General features: G+C 46.3%; 1 protein-coding gene across 2 annotated transcripts in view; it reads right to left on the minus strand.

Moving 5' to 3' along the window:
* Positions 1 to 18,601, minus strand: part of TDRD6 (tudor domain containing 6) — a 1,091,010-nt gene that overhangs the window by 581,004 nt on the left and 491,405 nt on the right. For both annotated transcript variants that reach the window (XM_069236084.1, XM_069236083.1), the window contains one exon: positions 15,963 to 16,097. In XM_069236084.1, the coding sequence (XP_069092185.1) occupies positions 15,963 to 16,097 (135 nt within the window). The remainder of the gene's footprint in view (positions 1 to 15,962; positions 16,098 to 18,601) is intronic.

Raw genomic sequence — 18,601 nt, forward strand, 5'->3', positions numbered from 1 at the left:
CAAGGGTATGGGGGGAAATGCGTAAAGCAACTGGTTGCACCAAGAGATCTGAAACACATTCCCATAAGCTCCTTGCACCAGATACTGGAGGCTGCAGAATGACGGGCAGTGCGTGTTCTCCCAGGTGGCAAACAGATCTATCACTAGAGAACCCGACATCTGAAAAATGTGCAGGACCAGATCCGGATGGAGATGCCACTTGTGATCGGCCAAATGATGCCGACAGAGTCCACACGCACGTTGAGCACCTCGGCCACATGATTTGCTATCAAGCAAATCCAATGGTCCAGAGACTTGGAGCTTCTCTGCAGAGAAGATACAAGCCTACTCCTCCCTGCTTGTTTACACACCACATTGCGGTAGTGTTGTCCGTCAAGACCTGAACTAACTGACCGCGAAGGGACAGGAGGAAGGCCCTGAGAGCCAAATGTATCGTCCGCAATTCTAACAGATTTATGTGAAAAGTCTGTTCCACTGGGGTCTCCCACAGTAAACGGCTCCACGCTCAAACCCCGCGAACCTCCGAAATGACCTGAAAGGGGTAACAGAAGAGGCTTGCAGACCCAAAGACTTTGCCGTGGCCCGACTATCTTTAAAGTGCTCTAGGGCAGAGTCCGCTTTATCACCAAACAGCCTTCCCCCATCAAAGGGCAAATCCAATAAAGTGGTCTGTACATCCGAAGAAAACCCAGAGGACCTCAACCAAGCATGCCTCCTGGTAGCGACAGATGTACCCATTGCCCTGGCCACCAAGTCCGCGTAATCCAGACCAGACTGGATTATTTGTTTTGCCGCAGCCTGCGCATCAGATAGAAGTTCACCAAATGGTCTCTGTACATCCTGAGGCAGGTCAGGAACCATAGCCTTCGAGGAGTCCATAATGTATCTACCCAGCACACAGGTAGCGTTCGCAGCCTTCAGAGCCATGCTGCAAGATGAAAAAGTCTTCTCTGCAGATTGCTCCATCCTTTTGGATTCCCTGTCTGATGGAATCACAGGGAAGGAGCCTGGCGCAGACCGTGTAGAGCAAGAGACCTGAACCCCAGACTCTCTGGGGTAGGATGTCTTGATCACCAGGCGCCACCCTTTATCTTCGTGCTACAGATCTATTCACAGCAGGCGACAACACAGGCTTCCTCCAAAGCTCTAATATAGGCTCCCTAAGATTATCGTTGAACGGAAGCAAAGGATACGCAGAAGTCAAAGAAGGATGCAGGACCTCTGTTAAAACGTTTGCCTTAACGTCTGCAGCAGACAATGGAAGATCTAAAAAGCCTGCAGCCTTCCTAATCACTGTGTGAAAAGAGGCCGCCTCCTCCATGAACTCTCCCGGTGAAGACAAGTCCCATTCCGGGGAAGTGTCAATCCCACTGGCTGAATCCAGCCCTTGATATTCACCCAAGGACTCCACAATCTCCCCCTCCTCCAACAACTGCCTTTGGTACTCTTCCTCTTCTAAGAGTCTCAAGGCCTTTCTGCGTGACCTCAGTCTAGCCTCCAACCTCAGCAATGACAAAGAACTGGCCGACGTCGAAGACACCGGCTTCAATACCTGACGTGGAACAGGAGAGGAAGGTTGACTTTGTTCAAATCCATCACTCGGATCCGGCGCCGGCACGGAACCCAATGTCGCTGAGGACACTTGCAGCCCGACCATCGGCGCCGGCTGACGGGGCGATGAAATCAGCACCATAGGCCTGGAAGGTGACGTCATGGTAACCACAGGGCCTTTAGGCGATGCCATCGGTGCCAGTCCAGCGCCCTCAGCCGGATAGAATAGCATAAATGGAACTGCCTTGTATGGAGCAGGGGAGCCCATCAAAAAAGCCAACGGACCCGTGGGACCAGCCGGTGCACCAGAAGGGGCCATTACATTGAACATAGAGAACATGGCATTAAAGAATTCCGCTGGATCCGCTCCCAGAGCTGGGAAAGCAGGATACCGCTTATCTCCCTTTTGCACCTGTGCTTGCTGAACATCGGACTCATGAGCAGCAGGTGAAAATAGAGGACTGTCTGGAGGTGCCACTAACTCGAAGACTGACGGCGCCAGAGAAGCCTCAGGGCTCTGAGGTTGTGAAGTCACCATCGGACTCACCTCCCACATCGCCGACGAGACAGAGACCTTGATCGGCTCCGAGAGTCATGACAAGGCCGTTTCTTATGCTTCTTCGAAGAAGCATAGGAAGAGGATCTTCTTCTGGCTCTTATGACCCTTCTTTGCCTTGGCCTAAAAGAGTTTGGCCTCTCTTTCCTTAAAAGCCTTTGGATTCATGCTCTGGCAAGATACACACTCCTCGACATCATGCTCAGAGCTCAGACACCAAAGACAATTGTCATGAGGGTCAGTAACCAACATGTGACCCCCCGCACTCTCGACATGGCTTGAAACCAGACTTCCTAGGAGGAGAAATTGTAACCAAAAGTCAGATAGAAACTAGCAACAAGATGGAACACCTCCAACAGTAGCAAGAGCTAGAAGAAAACCGTTAGCATCAAAGGCACGGAAAAAAAGGGAACTGACGTCAGCACGCAGGTGATGACCTCTTATTGGCACAGTGACGTCAGACGGAGTCCGGTGGAGCCGTGCCAATTTTGACGTCCTCATCGTCGTGGAGAGCTGGGAAGAAGATTTTCCGTCGGATGCTGGTGGATCGGATAATTCATGAGGTGAGGAATCCACAGGTAGTTGTATCCATCAGAAAGAAAGATTTCAATATCAAAGGCTCGTTAATATAGAAGTCTGACGCCACTTTTGGAACAAATTTTGGGTTTGTATGACGTATCACTATCATGCTTAAAATGAAGGAAAGTTTCTTGAATGGTGTAAGGAAATGCCTCCTTGGCATGGTTACCCCCTGACTTTTTGCCTTTGCTGATGCCAAGTTATGATTTGAAAGTGTGCTGAGGCCTGCTAACCAGGCCCCAGCACCAGTGTTCTTTCCCTAAAACTGTACCTTTGTCTCCACAATTGGCACATCCTGGCATCCAGGTAAGTCCCTTGCAACTGGTACCCCTGGTACCAAGGGCCCTGATGCAAGGTAAGGTCTCTAAGGGCTGCAGAATGTCTTATGCCACCCTGGGGACCCCTCACTCAGCACAGACACACTGCTTGCCAGCTTGTGTTTGCTGATGGGGAGAAAATGACTAAATCGACATGGCACTCCCCTCAGGGTGCCATGCCAACCTCACACTGCCTATGGCATAGATACGTCACCCCTCTAGCAGGGTTTACAGCCCTAAGGCAGGGTGCACTATACCACAGGTGAGGGCATAGGTGCATGAGCACTATGGCCCTACAGTGTCTAAGCAAAACCTTAGACATTGTAAGTGCAGGGTAGCCATAAGAGTATGTGGTCTGGGAGTCTGTCAAACACGAACTCCACAGCACCATAATGGCTACACTGAAAACTGGGAAGTTTGGTATCAAACTTCTCAGCACAATAAATGCACACTGATGCCAGTGTACATTTTATTGTGAAATACACCCCAGAGGGCATCTTAGAGATGCCCCCTGAAAACATACCCGACTTCCAGTGTGGGCTGAATAGTTTTGCCAGCATGCCACACACTGGGGAGAGTGCCTTTGTCACTCTGTGGCCAGGAACAAAGCCTGTACTGGGTGGAGGTGCTTCTCACCTCCCCCTGCAGGAACTGTCACACCTGGCGGAGAGCCTCAAAGGCTCACCTCCTTTGTTACAACTCCACAGGGCATCCCAGCTAGTGGAGATGCCCGCCCCCTCCGGCCACGGCCCCACTTTTGGCGGCAAGGCCGGAGGAGATAATGAGAAAAACAAGGAGGAGTCACTGGCCAGTCAGGACAACCCCTAAGGTGTCCTGAGCTGAGGTGACTGACTTTTAGAAATCCTCCATCTTGCAGATGCAGGATTCCCCCAATAGGATTAGGGATGTGCCCCCCTCCCCTCAGGGAGGAGGCACAAAGAGGGTGTAGCCACCCTCAGGGTTAGTGGCCATTGGCTACTAACCCCCCCAGACCTAAAAACACCCCTAAATTGAGTATTTAGGGGCCCCCAGAACAGAGGAAGATAAAGTCCTGCAACCTGAAGACGAAGGACTGCTGACCTGAAGCCCTGCAGAGAAGACGGAGACACCAACTGCTTTGGCCCCAGCCCTACTGGCCTGTCTCCCCAACTTCGAGAGAAACTGCAACAGCGACGCACTCCCCAGGGTCCAGCGAACTCTGAAGCCTCAGAGGACTACCCTGCATCTAAAAGGACCAAGAACTCCCGAGGACAGCGGCCCTGTTCCAAAGAAACTGCATTTTTGCAACAAAGAAGCAACTTTTAAAGACCACACGTTTCCCGCCGGAAGCGTGAGACTTTCCACTCTGCACCCGAACCCCCGGCTCGACCTGCGGAGAACCAACACTACAGGGAGGACTCCTCGGCGACTGCGACCCTGTGAGTAGCCAGAGTTGACCCCCTGATCCCCCCCCCCCCAGCGACGCCTGCAGAGGGAATCCCGAGGCTCCCGCTGACCGCGACTGCCTGCTTCAAAGAACACGATGCCTGGTAAAGACACTGCACCCGCAGCCCCCAGGACCTGAAGGATCCGACCTGCAGTGCAGAAGCGACCCCCAGGTGGCCCTCTCCCTTGCCCAGGTGGTGGCTACCCAGAGGAGCCCCCCCTCCCTCCTCTTTGCCTGCCTGCTTCGCTGAAGAGGCCCCTGGGTCTCCCATTGAAACCTATTGCAAACCGGACGCCTGTTTGCACTCTGCACCCGGCCGCCCCCGTGCCGATGAGGGTATACTTTCTGTGCTGACTTGTGTCCCCCCCGGTGCCCTAGAAAACCCCCCTGGTCTGCCCTCTGAAGTCGCAGGTACTTACCTGCTGGCAGACTGGAACCAGTGCACCCCATTCTCCATTGAAGTTTATGCGTTTTGGGAACCACTTTGACCTCTGCACCTGACCGGCCCTGAGCTGCTGGTGTGGTAACTTTGGGGTTGCCCTGAACCCCCAACGGTGGGCTACTTTGGACCCAACGTTGAACCCTGTAGGTGGTTTACTTACCTGCAAAAGTAACAAACACTTACCTCCCCCAGGAACTGTTGAAATTTGCACTGTCTAGTTTTAAAATAGCTTATTGCCATTTTTGCCAAAACTGTACATGCCATTTTTCTGTTTCAAAGTTCCTATGATACCTAAGTGAAGTACCTTTCATTTGAAGTATTGATTGTAAATCTTGAACCTGTGGTTCTTAAAATAAACTAAGAAAATATATTTTTCTATACAAAAACCGATTGGCCTGGAATTGTCTTTGAATGTGTGTTCCTCATTTATTGCCTGTGTGTATGTACAACAAATGCTTAACACTACCCTATGATAAGCCTACTGCTCGACCACACTATCACAAAACAGAGCATTAGAATGATCTCTTTTTGCCACTATCTTACCTCTAAGGGGAACCCTTGGACTCTGTGCATGCTATTTCTTACTTTGAAATAGTACATACAGAGCCAACTCCCTACAAATGGTCAAAGCCTGGATCTCGCTGATACGTCTCGAAGTAGTAAGGGCAGGCAAAAGAGCTACCTTCCACAATAAGTGCTTCAAATCAGCTCTGTGAATCAGTTCAAATGGATGTCTCATAAGCTGAGATAGAAACGTGTTGAGCTTCCAAGAAGGTGGGGGTCTTACTGGTGGAAAAACTCAAAAGAGCCCTTTAAAAAATAGTTTTACCAATATAGAAAACCAGAGAGATGGCGGCAAACGCCTGAAACAAGATATGGCTGCCAAGTGCACCCTGATGGATGCATGAGCCAACCCCGGTGACGCTATATGGAGGAGATAGGGCAATATTTGCTCTGGTGGCAACAGTAGTGGATCAATCAGCTCCTTCTGACACCATAAACAAAATGTTTTCCACTTTAGAGAATAGGATTTGTTGGTGCTATCCGCTCTGGCTTTCTAAAGTATGTCCTGACATTGAGGGTGAATATTTAAATGGGCAAACTGATTGTTTTCAGGAGCCAACCTAATAACTTTAGTGATTTGGGGTCCGGATGCAAAACTTGACCCTAGTTCCATGTCAAGAGTTGTGGTGAGATTTTCAGTAGAATGTGGTCCGTCTCTGAGAGCAGGAGGAGTTCCGAAAACAAATGTGGTTGGTATGGGTGGCAAAGCATAGGCAAATATTCCATGCCATCGAAAATGCATTCCCCCCACAAGCCCAGATGGTGACACCAACTTGCATAAAAGCGGCATTTGGTGTTCTGCGGAGTTACAAACAGATCCAGTTTGGGCTTCCCCCACCTCCTGAAAACTTGGTCTAGCACCTCCTGGTTCAGCTGTCATTCATGACAGGATGACGTCAGTCTGCTGAGGGTGTCTGCTGTCTTGTTCTGGCTTCCTGGCAGCTATTCCAAATAGTTTGCGATTTTCGAGATAGGAGAAGAGATTTCGTTACCCCCTGCTTATTCAAATAATGCATGGTTGTTGTATTGTCTGAGAACCGCAGAGTGTTTTATCCTGGGAAGGAAAGCCTGCAGGGCCAGGAAAACCGCTCTCAACTCCAGGAAATTAATGTGATATTTACGGAAAGAGTTGCTCTACTTTCTACTGATCTGTAGATCTCGAAGATACGCTCCCCATCCTTCCAGAGAGGCATCTGTGGTAATGACCAACGGAGGTCGAGGAGGCAGAAAAGGAAGACAGACTGCGATATTTAGCAGGTCCGCCCACCAATGGAGCGCTTCGATCATTCGACGAGTTACTGTGATTAAGTCATTGAATAAGCCCTCTTTCTGAATCCATTGAAGGTCTAGTTCCTCTTGCAGGGGGCGCATTCTTAGGCGACAAAAAGGGACTAGCTGAATGCAAGAAGACATCATCCCCAGAAGTGATTTGTAGCTGCGTACTTAAAGAGACTTTCTTCTTTGAACTCTGTTTGCTAGAGGTATGAGCCTCGCTTGTCTCTCCACCAAAGGGAAAGCCTTGCCCCCGATCGGGTCTATTGTCGCCCCTAAAAAGGTCCTTAGCCTTGTTGACAATATCTTTGACTTGTCCCAATTCAGAGTGAGACCCAGTTTGTTGGACAATCCCACACAAGCCCTCGTTGAGTCGTGAGCTTTCTGATACAACCGTGCTTTATTTAGCCTATTGTCTAAATAGGGAAAATTTTGATTTTTTTTCTTTCTTAGCCAAGCCGCTACCGGAGCTAAACACTTTGTAAAGATTCTGGGGGCAGATTTCAGGCCAAATGGAAGAACTCTGAATTGGGAATGGCTGCCAGCTACTGTGAAACGCAGATATTTTCTGTAGGCAAGTGAAATCGGGATATGAAAGTAAGCATCCTGTAGATCCAGGGTCGTCATAAAATGTCCATGATTCATGCGGAGAAGAATGTCTTGCACGTAACCATGCAAAAGGTTTGAGGTATTTGTTTAAGTCCCTGAGATCGAGGATGGGACGCAATGACTCCCAGTTTTTACATACCAGAAAGAAACGGAAGTAAAAACCTCTGCGCCCTTTTCTGAAGAAGGAACTCTCTATAGCTCCCTTCTTGAGCATTGTCACGACCTCCTGCCGGAGTTGTTTTAGATGCTTTTGAAAGAAGCTATGAGGAGGGCGTGAAGGTGGGAGTTGAATGAACTCTAAAGATTGGCCAAATTGAACAATCTTTAAAACCCACTGGTCCAAAGTAATTTCTTGCCACTTCCGAAAACAGTGTGATATCCTTCCCCCCCTATATTTTGAATTAGTGGTGGGGTGTAGCCGGAGCCTGAATGCAGTCATTGGCGTCTAACTGCCTCCTTGCTCTAAAGTGCTCCATCTCTGGGAGGAGGTCTGGAATAGGACACCTGGAGTGGTTGCCTCCAAGAACACTGCGGTCAGAAATACTGCGTAGTATAGAAGGGGTAATGAAAAATGTGTTTACTCCCTCTACATGATGGGACTCTATGACCCCTGGAGACACGAAAAGGCAACTTCTTGAATTGAAGGGTTCCTAAGGACCTGGTGGTATCAGTTTTGATGGCCTGCAGGACTTCATCCACATGCTTGCCAAAAAGAGCCTCCCCATCAAACATGAGGTCCAATACTTTATTTTGAACTTCCGGACAAAAAGAAGTAGCTCTAAGCAGCCCTGTGGTCGCAGCACTGCCCCACCAGCTAATTGTTGAAAAGCAGTGGTTGCACTATCCACTGTGCAATCTATAACCTCAGCCGAGGTGCGCTCCTCCTCCAAGAGGATCTTCTTTACTTCCACCTTAGAATCTTCCGTAAGGTGGTCCAGATACGGAGCAATATGAGCCCATTCATGTATGTCGTATTTGCCCAAGATTGCCAACGAGTTCGCTGCTCTTACTATAAGCCCCAACAGGGAAGAAACCATTCCCAATGTTGTCCAGCCTTCTGTCTTCCTTGTCTGGAGGTGCTGAAATTGGTGTAGATGGATTTTTTATTTTATTTTTATTTTTAACACCGCTGTGCTGCCTGGGTTATGACAGAGTCTGGCTTCGGGTAACCAATGAGACAAGCTGGGGTGTCTACTGGAGCATTATATTTTTTGTCCAAGCTTGGTAAAACTGCTGTCACAGTAGCTGGATTCTTCATTACCTTTAGACCTTCCTCCCAGATGTAGCCTACTATGGGTATGGAACAGATACTCTTCTGAAAAGGCTCCTTGAAGTCGTATAAAAAACAATCCATCTGCTTAGATGGCATGGGCACTGCAAATCTCTTTGCTGCTCTTTCAAGCAGATTATGGAAACCCTCAATATCTCCTGTGGGAGAATCCACAGGGGTAGGTGATGGAGATGAAGGGGTCGGCAATATATAGTTGTCCCAATACGAATGCGCATCCTGCAGCTCTTCCTCTTCCCTCTGCTCATCCAAGGAGTCAGTAACCTGCATTAAAAGTCCTCTGCGGGGTACTCCTCGCCGATCTAGGAGACAACATAGGCTGTGGCCCTGGAGTGGCACGTACTGAGGGAGGAGGCGCCGTTTGTATGTTCTCCGACTGTGGTGCCGACGGAAACCTCTTCTTCTAATCTGATAACTTAAGCTGCAAATCAGAGATAAGGGAACTCTGGATACAGACCGTATCCTCTGGCACAGTTGGTTGGTCTCTTCGAGGAGAATACTGTTGATAATATTCGTCTTCATCCTCCTGACATTTAACATGGAGCTGGGAAGGACTATGGGCTGCCCCAATCAGCCCATCATCATCAGAATCTTCCTCCAAAAGATGAGTTGGAATTAAAGGTGTGACCTTACTTGGGGATGTGGCTCTCTGAGTTATATCCCCTCTCCCAGTCAAGGCCTGTATTTTTCTCCTAGTCGACGACGGTGCCATCGACGAGGTCGTCGACGAAGTCAGCTCCAACTGTCAAGGTGTAAATCTGATCCCAATCGACCGTGTCGCCGACGATGGCGTCGTCATAGGAACTCTTGTTGTTGACTGTCGTCGGAATCGTCGACGATGACATCTTTATCCTCAACGATGACGGGCTAGATTTCATTGCCATCGATGTAAGCGTCCTCGACGAACAGGAAGCCACAGTCGAGAGGCTGGTAACCGTTGATGTTGTCGTCAATGTAGTCGCCGTATATGTTGTCGACGACTGTAGACGACTAGGACTTCGTCAATGGTGAAGTTGTCATCGGCGGTCTGTCGTCAGGAGCTGAAGAAGGCTTTCTGAACGTAGTAAGAATCTTTGGTGGAGGTGTAGAAGGCTCTGAAGAAGGTTTAGACACCTCCTTTGAAGATGAAGGCCGATGCTTAGACTTTGAGGAAGATTTCCTTTTGTGAGATGATGATGAGACTGCGGCCTTCCCGGGACCCTTGTGAGGTCTTTTTAAAAATGGGAGGGTTGTCCTGAACCCTTTTCAGAGTGAAGCGATCTTTGCCTCGTTTGGGATCTCTTAGAAGACCATGAAGACTCCTCACTGTCAGAGTCCGAGACAGGGTTCTTCCTTGATATAAGCTTCTGGAGCCACATAAGCAGTCTTCCCTCTCTATCCTTTAAAGTTTTTGAGGAAAAGGTACAACACACCTTGCAATAAGCAGAAGAATGCTCAGGATAGAGGCAATATATAAAATCTCTATGAGGATCCTCAGAGTGGAGCCTTTTATTCCCACAAGTACTGCAGCCTCTGAAGAAACTTTTTCTCTCTGTCAGACATTGTGCTGGTAAAGCCAGGCTCCAGAAAGTGTGAGTATGAATCGTGTGAATCAGAAACACTCCATAATAAAGTAGAAATTCAGATGTAGTGACAATCTTCTCCAACTGGAACAAAATGAGCAAAGCTCAGAGGAGACTCCCTAGCACGACGTGCAGTAGAAAATCTGAGGTACCGGAGCTTGTCTCAGGAGGGTTCTAGACGGTGGGGCAATCTGATTGGCTGAGGCTCAAGTTTGGTCCTTTTTTCATAAGGACTTGGATAGATTACTGAAAAGTAGAGTTCTTCGTTATTGCTGTTATGTCTTTGGGGACATTGTCTTTTATAAGGTACCGGGGACTCCCATCTTGACGACAGGGAATGATTCAAGCATGTGAATCTATGAAAGTTCCAATACTGGAATAAAATTAAAGTTTGTGTTGATTTTATGTGCTGATGTGTGTGGTCTGTATTGTTTGTGTGGAATAGTGACAGGGAATACTGATGTAATGGTTTTCTGTGAGGGATTTGTATGTGAGTTAGTGTTGGTGAGTGGTATTAGAGAATAACAGGGGGTGTTGATGTGTTTTGAGTATATGAGGTGTGTAAGAGGGGATGGATGTGTGTCAGAGGAGTTTGTGTTAGTTGTGATGACTGGAAGAGGTAATATTGTTATGGGGCTACTCGTTGTTAAAGTCTTTGGCCCACTGGAACTGCAGAGTGGTCCTGATTCATGCAGGTTCTGCCTTGACCAAGGTAAGGGCGGCCCATTCTGGTAGCCACGGTGCTGCTGACGAAGGAACACCAAAAGGCAGTCCGTGCCCCCCAGAAGGGGTCCCAGAGGAAAACACCACCCACCCCCCTGCCCCCCCCCCCCCCCCCCCCACGGGAAAAACCACTACAGCAGGAACTCCCTGGAACAAAAAGAAACAAAAAGGTAAGTCTTCCAACAAGAAAAACAATACTGGAAGAAGCTGGAACAAGTGAGACAAAAAGCTAGACAAAAAAAATAACAGGAGCGAAGATCACCACCAAAGGAAGTGTTGCAGCGCAAGGAGAACAAGAATCACACATCTTACATACCCTAAAACAGGAAATGACCACCAGGAAGAAGAAAAGAAACCATATTGGACTGGGAAAGAATCATAGGAGAATATAGAGAGAAGGCGCCATTTTGAAAAAGGGTCCCAAGGCATGCAGGGAAAAAGAAAGGCATGCTGGGAGAAAGAAGAACATGGCTGCTAAGTGTGAAAATAAGAACTAGAAGAAAAGGAGAAAGAAGAGAAAAAAGAAGAAAGGAAAAGGCTGCACCAGGTAAGTGAGGTGTTGGGCGGGGAAGGTGCCCAAGTTTAATATCGAGGGCGCGCTGCGCCGAAGACTCGCCGAGGCCCCATGCCCACTTTGGGGCCTCATGCGAGGAAATAAAGAACAGAAGGGGCGTGGCATGCCCGGCCGTCAGGAGCCGCGGCCAGAACTGAACATTCGGCTCCTGCTGCGGTCCGCGCGGAGCGATAATGTGTGGTGGAGTGTGAGGATAGTATGGCTGTGTGTAATTGGTAAAGAGAGGGGAAGGGCGTTTGTAGATGGTGTATCGGAAGGCTGGGATTAGGTATTGTCATGATGAAAGGGGGTCTGTGTTGAGCAAACAGAGGATAGTGCTGTTGGTTTGTATGAACAGGGAGTGTGTATCTGGATGGCTGAGAATAATGTATAGTGTGGTTTTGTGTTGTGTGGGTGATTACAGGTTGTGTTAGTGGGAGTAGTGTTTGCTGTGAGTATGAAGGTGTTTTACTGTTGTGGTGGAAATGTGATTAGGTGTTGTATATGGGTTATTGTGTTGGATGATGAGACATTGGAATCTCTATGTGGTCAGTTTGTGATGGAGGAGTTGGATGTCTTTGTAGATAATGTGTTTGCATCTTGATGGATGTGTAGGGAGTAAGTTCCTTTCTGATACAAGGGAAATTGGGCAGCATTTCTTGCCCTAGGCCCTACCAGTCCCGAACAGGCAGCTGCCCTTGTCCTCTCAGCCCTTAACGAGACGCCGGGGCTGAGACACCCTGAGCCATAGGCTTAAATAGCTCACTGGCCAATAGAAACCTAGTCCTAACCAATCAGATTTGTAACTCTAAATCACACAACCAATGGGAGACCCAACCATAATCACCAATCCTACCCCTAATCCTAACAACCAATCACAACCCCAACCTTAGAACCAGAACCCAATAGGAATCTCAACCCTACTACCAATCACAAACCCAACCCTAATAATAACCAGGAACCAATTGGAATCTCAACCATTTTACCAATCACAAACCCAACCCTAATCCAGCAGAAATACCAGCCCCCAACAACCTATCAACACCGTATGCAACAACCAATAGAATCTTATATAAGGGCCAAGTTAACTGAAGCCCAGTCCCTGTGGGAAGGGAGGAGGGAGCTGCTGCTCTATTCAGAATCTCCATGGATACAGACAGGCTGAATCCACACTTCCAAGCTAGCAAAATCTACTTTCTAGGTAAGGGAGAGACTGTAAAAAACACTGAAATACTGCTTGTCGTGCACTCTGAAATGTGGCTTTTACAAGGCAAAAACAGGGGATGCAGACATTTCCTAAACACAATTTAAATCACAGAAACAGATGAAGCAGTCTCCTAAACGCACTCTGGATAGTCATTGGGATGTATGTGGCTTTTCTTTTTTTATTAAAACGGGGGGGCCTTTATGCAGTCCTGTGCCACAAACTAGAAGGGAAATTTCAAACAGTCACAGCTTAAAAAAACAGCACCTTAAAAGGCCAAGCTGCCTGAAATTTATTAGGTGCTCTTATGTAGCGAAGACACAGTGCAAGTGAATAAGGAGCTAATAACGTGCATCAGTGATATTTACAGGCAATAAAAAGAAATGTGGCTAGAAATCTTGTAGTCTCCTTTAAACACCCCTGGTGTAGGAGTCCAGAATCTACTGGCACTTTTCAAAATCCAATCCACATTCGGATTCTATGTCGACATTTAGAACCCAAAGGAAAAAAAAAATCATTAAAAAAGGGTCATAATTAGATAATCAGGACAAAGTATTATTGTAGGAAGCACCCCTCAATGATATCAACAACGTACAGCCTTCTCATGAAAATATCAATACAAAGCGGATCACCAATTTGTTATAAAGTGGCCTTGGTGTGCTATCTATCGTTTCACTCTGTAGCATGAAACCTATTGACTTCAAAGTGCCCATCAATGAACTAAGACGGACAAAACTCTTGGCTCAGAGACAAATCATTGGTATGTTGTAGCTATCCTTTAAATACAAACACACACCTTTTTCAAACCTTTTTTCTGTTTATATAAAAAAAAATTATATACTTAAAACCAACTTTTTTGCATAGGTTATCACAACAATCCCTAGGTCCTCTTCATGCTTACTTCGTTAGTTTTAGACCTAAAACAACTATTCGTAGAACCTATTGCACAATATTCCTATTACAAAATATTAAAAAACTTCAAAAAGCTACAAACACTCATACAACTTATTTTATATAAAAATATTCTTATTTGAATTTTCATGTAACAACTGTTGTTAAAAAAACATATCAAACAATCTATGCAAATAAAAACTGCCCATATACAAATGTTTACAAAAAAAGCTTTGACGCAGCGTTTCAGTAGTCTTTCCAATAATTCACCCCACCTTCTTCAGGACAAAGAAAGCAATAGGTTCTACAAATAATTGTTTTAGGTCTAAAAGGTGTGAAACAGGTGTGCGTTTGTATTCAATGGATAGATTCTAACACGGATACAACATAGCCAGTGATACGTCTCTGAGCTTGATATTCCAATAACCATAAAGGGAATTTTGTGTTTTTGTATTATAAATCAACCCCGTCCCTTTACGGGTATTGGGGTCTCTCTCAATTTCTTGGTGGAAAAAAATGCTTGGTACATGATCCTTCTTAGTGCCTAAGTCAAAATCATCTCATCCAAACTGCTCATACATGCAGGAGACAGTTAACTTAAATAGATCCATCGCCCTGTCCCAGACTCCGATAAACTCGGCAGCCAGTTTGAACCAATTAAGCTTGGCCATATTGGACTCACTTGGCACAAAAAAAGGCTTTTGACAGAGTAAAATGTGCCTGTTTAGAATAGCAAATGTCAAGAGCAATGAATGAATCATGAAGCAGGCAACAAAACCTGGAACAATGTACATTCAACAGAGTATATGAGTATGTCCGAAGAACAGGTCCCTAAATTAGCCACTATTACAACTTGATGTTTTTTTTCCATAACCTGGAGTGTCTATGGTGTTTCGACCCAAGGTGACTGGTGGGTCATCATCAGGACAGGGAAGAGGTGAAGCAAGAGCAGAAATCTGTAAAAGAGGGAGAGGGTTGGGGTTCAGGAATTAAAAATCACCCTACATGAGTGATAAGTCACTATTCTCACTCAAGAATGAAGTTAATCACATATAGAATATTCCTAAATATTCCCAGGGGAGCAAAAAAAAAAAAAAGGGGGGAGGGGGAAATCAAACTACAACAAATTTATAAGAAATGAACAGAAATGTGTGAGGAATAAGAGCAGCTAACTATCAGTGCCAGTGGCTAGCAGGTGACTGTATAAAAGAATTTGAATCAAAAACACTTACTCTGCTCACAAAACACCCAGATCCCCAAAACAGGCTAAAAAAAGTTCTGAACCAAAGAGGAATTCATACAAATTAGTGCAAGTATAAATAAGTATTAAACTATACTGTAAGGGATAAAACATGTAGAGTTTGACAAGTTAGAAATACTGGAACACACGGGGATCTTCAGCAAACATTTTTCAGCGGTACCAGAATGGATGACAAAGTGTGAGTACTCATTGCTTGGTTCACCAGAAACTAGAGTTTGCTGCTTCCCTGGAGATCTACTTACTTCACCTTGTGCTTATGGCAAGTGATTAAAATGATCCAAGAGGTGTGCCTTTTCACCGCTTTCAGTAATTAAGATCTTCGTGGATTGTAAGAATGGCCTGTGCCACGGACTGTAGTGGGTTACAAGCAAAACATATGTGGAGGCCTAATACACTACCAGGGCACTAAATGCAATTGGAAATGGAAGGTAAAGTGTTCCACCTACACTTGCTATATTTCATGTCAATAACTGATGTATGTGTGAGTACAAGTGCAGTAGGTATTTCACAGGAAGCAGGGGGAAATAAGTTACATACAAATAGCAGCTGCGTCAAGCAGGTCTATTTCAAGGTAACTTCAGGATGACTTTGTATCTTAGGGATTAGTACCCAAAGAATGAGAATAGGCAATATCACAACAACAGTTGTGGTTTACATTCTTTGCAAGTGTTTCCATTTGGAGGGGTTCCATTAACCTAAGATTCAAGCTTGTATCAAGCAGCAGCTGAGAAAAAAGATAATCCAACAACGGTTCAGGAACACTTGTAAGAAAACCAGAAAGAACTGGCAAGCAAATAAAAATAGTGTGCTGACACAAGGTTTGTGAGTGAAGTGGAGTGAAAACAGACAAGCCACACAACATAATGCTGCCAGGCACCCTACATCCTTTTCTCCCTAAGTGTGCTCCCCTCAACCTGGAAGTCATATCAAATACTGAATTCTATTCCACCATCCTAAACGTCATTAGCTGGTCTGCCAAAGATGCTGGCATACACACAAATCACACCTGTCCACCTAACTTAGGGAGTCAGTGATGCTTGTGCATTCAATTCTTTCAAAAGGGCGCATCAAACCCGAAACTGGCGGGATGTCACAGATAGAGGAGGACAACAGACTGATAATGAACACATTAAAAAAGCAACACAAAGAAATTAAAGTACGAACCGCGACTTAAAGTATGTTTCACCATGCCTTGCTCATCTGTAAAATCTGGACTACCATTTTCATCTTCTGGATCAAAACATGTAGTCGAGGTCACCTGAGCTTCAACATTTAAAGTTATTCGATCAATCATGGTTTCTACAAACAGAAGACAAAAGTGTATACTAAGCAAACATGCAAGCTATTAAAGTAGTAAATACTTGAGGACAATCTATTTACAGAAATGTGATATTTAAAGGTTGAAGCACGCTGCTCTTCAATGAGTTTGCCACCTGAACAACAAAGCGGCTTGAATTCAGTTTAAGTAGGTACATTAACTAGTGTGCCTTAGAATACCAGACACCTTGCTCTCAAACATTTATGAGATTTTAGATGGTAGACACCAGCAATCAAAAGACAGAAAGTTGAATAATTATCACCTAAAAAGTAAACTTACATTTCATCCAGCGCCGTATATTCTATTTTTTTTGTAAATAAAAATTCACGTCTGGGATCCCAAAACACGTTTGCATAATTAACCCAAACTGACACCAATTTTAAAAGGAAAACACAAACACAAGATGCAACATAAAACAAGCATTTGCAATGCAACGTTTTTCGTATTTGCTAGAGTTAGAGGTATCAGCGCAATCGCACTGTAATTGAAAACCAAAAAGAGCGCGATCGCGCTATGGAAAACCCAGCGCGATTGTGCTTTGTGGAAAATAAAAAGATAAAGTACTGCAGAAACCAGGCGGAAAACATGGAGCTTCGTATGTTTTCAGTAGTTGGCCGGTACGCTCGAGGAGGGCTAAACACTGGAAAAGTAATGACATATGCAAGCCTTTCACTAATGAAATCAAGCGGATTTTAAAAGGCAAGCCCAAGAACCAATGATAGTGACAGGCGTGACATGAGTGTGGTTAAAAGCCCACAGAGAGATTACAACAGGGACAGAGCGCTTGTGCACTTGACCGTAAAAAGGAGTAACCCCTCAACGAAATTAGACCAGAGTGGTACATTTAAGCAAACAGTTTTAACAGTACATTTTCAAAAGAAATTGAGAGCATTAACTGGTGCTCTCACATTGCTTGCTCAGTGCAGAGTTAATTCACCTTTCCATGCCTGGTAATGGCAGAACTGGGGAAGACTCATCACTCTAAACCAAGTGTCTCCAAACAGTAGATTGCAAGCTACCAGTAGCTTCCAGACACCATCAAAGTAGCTGTAGGAAAGAACCACCTTGCCTGGCATGTTAACCCATTTTCACTGTATGTATGTTTGTTTTTGCCCATGTTTAACTGGGATCCTGCCAGCCAGGACCCCACTGCTCATAATGTATGCCCTATATGTGTTACCTGTGTGGTGCCCACTGTATCATTGAGGCTCTGCCAACCAGAACCTCCGTGTTTATGCTCTCTCTGCTTTCTAAAATTGTCACTGCAGGCTAGTGACTCATTTTACCAATTCTCATTGGCAAACTGGAACACCCTTAAAATTCCCTTGTATATGGTACATAGGTACCCAGGGTATTGGGGTTCCAGGAGATCCCTATGGGCTGCAGCATTTCTTTTGCCACCCATAGGGAGCTTAGACAATTCTTACACAGGACTGCCACTGCAGCCTCTGTGAAATAACGTCCATGTTATTTCACAGCCATTTTTCACTGCACATAAGTAACTTATAAGTCACCTATATGTCTAACCCTCACTTGGTGAAGGTTAGGTGCCAAGTTACTTAGTGTGTGGGCACCCCGGCACTAGCCAAGGTGCCCCCACATTGTTCAGGGCAAAGTCCCCGGACTTTGTGAGTGCGGGGACACCATTACAGCGTACACTACACATAGGTCACTACCTATGTGTAGCGTCAATGGTAACTCCGAACATGGCCATGTAACATGTCTAGGCTCATGGAATTGTCACCCCAATACCATTCTTGTATTGGGGGAAAATTCCATTCATACCCGGGTCTCTAGCACAGAACCCGGGTACTGCCAAACTGCCTTTCCGGGGTCTCCACTGAAACTGCTGCTGTCAACCCCTCAGACAGGCTTCTGCCCCCATGGGGTCTGGGTAGCCCAGTCCCAGGAAGGCAGAACAAAGGATTTCCTCTGAGAGAGGGTGTTACACCCTCTCTCTTTGGAAATAGGTGTGAAGGGCTGGGGGGGGAGTAGCCTCCCCCAGCCTCTGGAAATGCTTTGATGGGCACAGATGGTGCCCATCTCTGCATAAGCCAGTCTACACCGGTTCAGGGATCCCCCAGCACTGCTCTGGCGCGAAAATGGACAAAAGAAAGAGGAGTGACCACTCCCCTGACCAGCACCTCCCAAGGGGAGGTGCCCAGAGCTCCTCCAGTGTGTCCCAGACCTCGGTGTGAGGGCACAATGGACACCTCTGAGTGGCCAGTGCCAGCAGGTGACGTCAGAGACCCCTCCTGATAGGTGCTTACCTTTCTCTGTAGCCAATCCTCCTCTGTGGGCTATTTAGGGTCTCTCCTGTGGGTATCTCACGAGATAACAAATGCAAGAGCTCACCAGAGTTCCTCTTCACTTCCCTCTTCGACTTCTGCCAAGGATCGACCGCTGACTGCTCCAGGACGCCTGCAAAACTGCAACAAAGTAGCAAGAAGACTACCAGCAACATTGTAGCATCTCATCCTCCCGG

The sequence above is a fragment of the Pleurodeles waltl genome, chromosome 5 (assembly GCF_031143425.1).
Source record: "Pleurodeles waltl isolate 20211129_DDA chromosome 5, aPleWal1.hap1.20221129, whole genome shotgun sequence".
NCBI lineage: Eukaryota > Metazoa > Chordata > Amphibia > Caudata > Salamandridae > Pleurodeles > Pleurodeles waltl.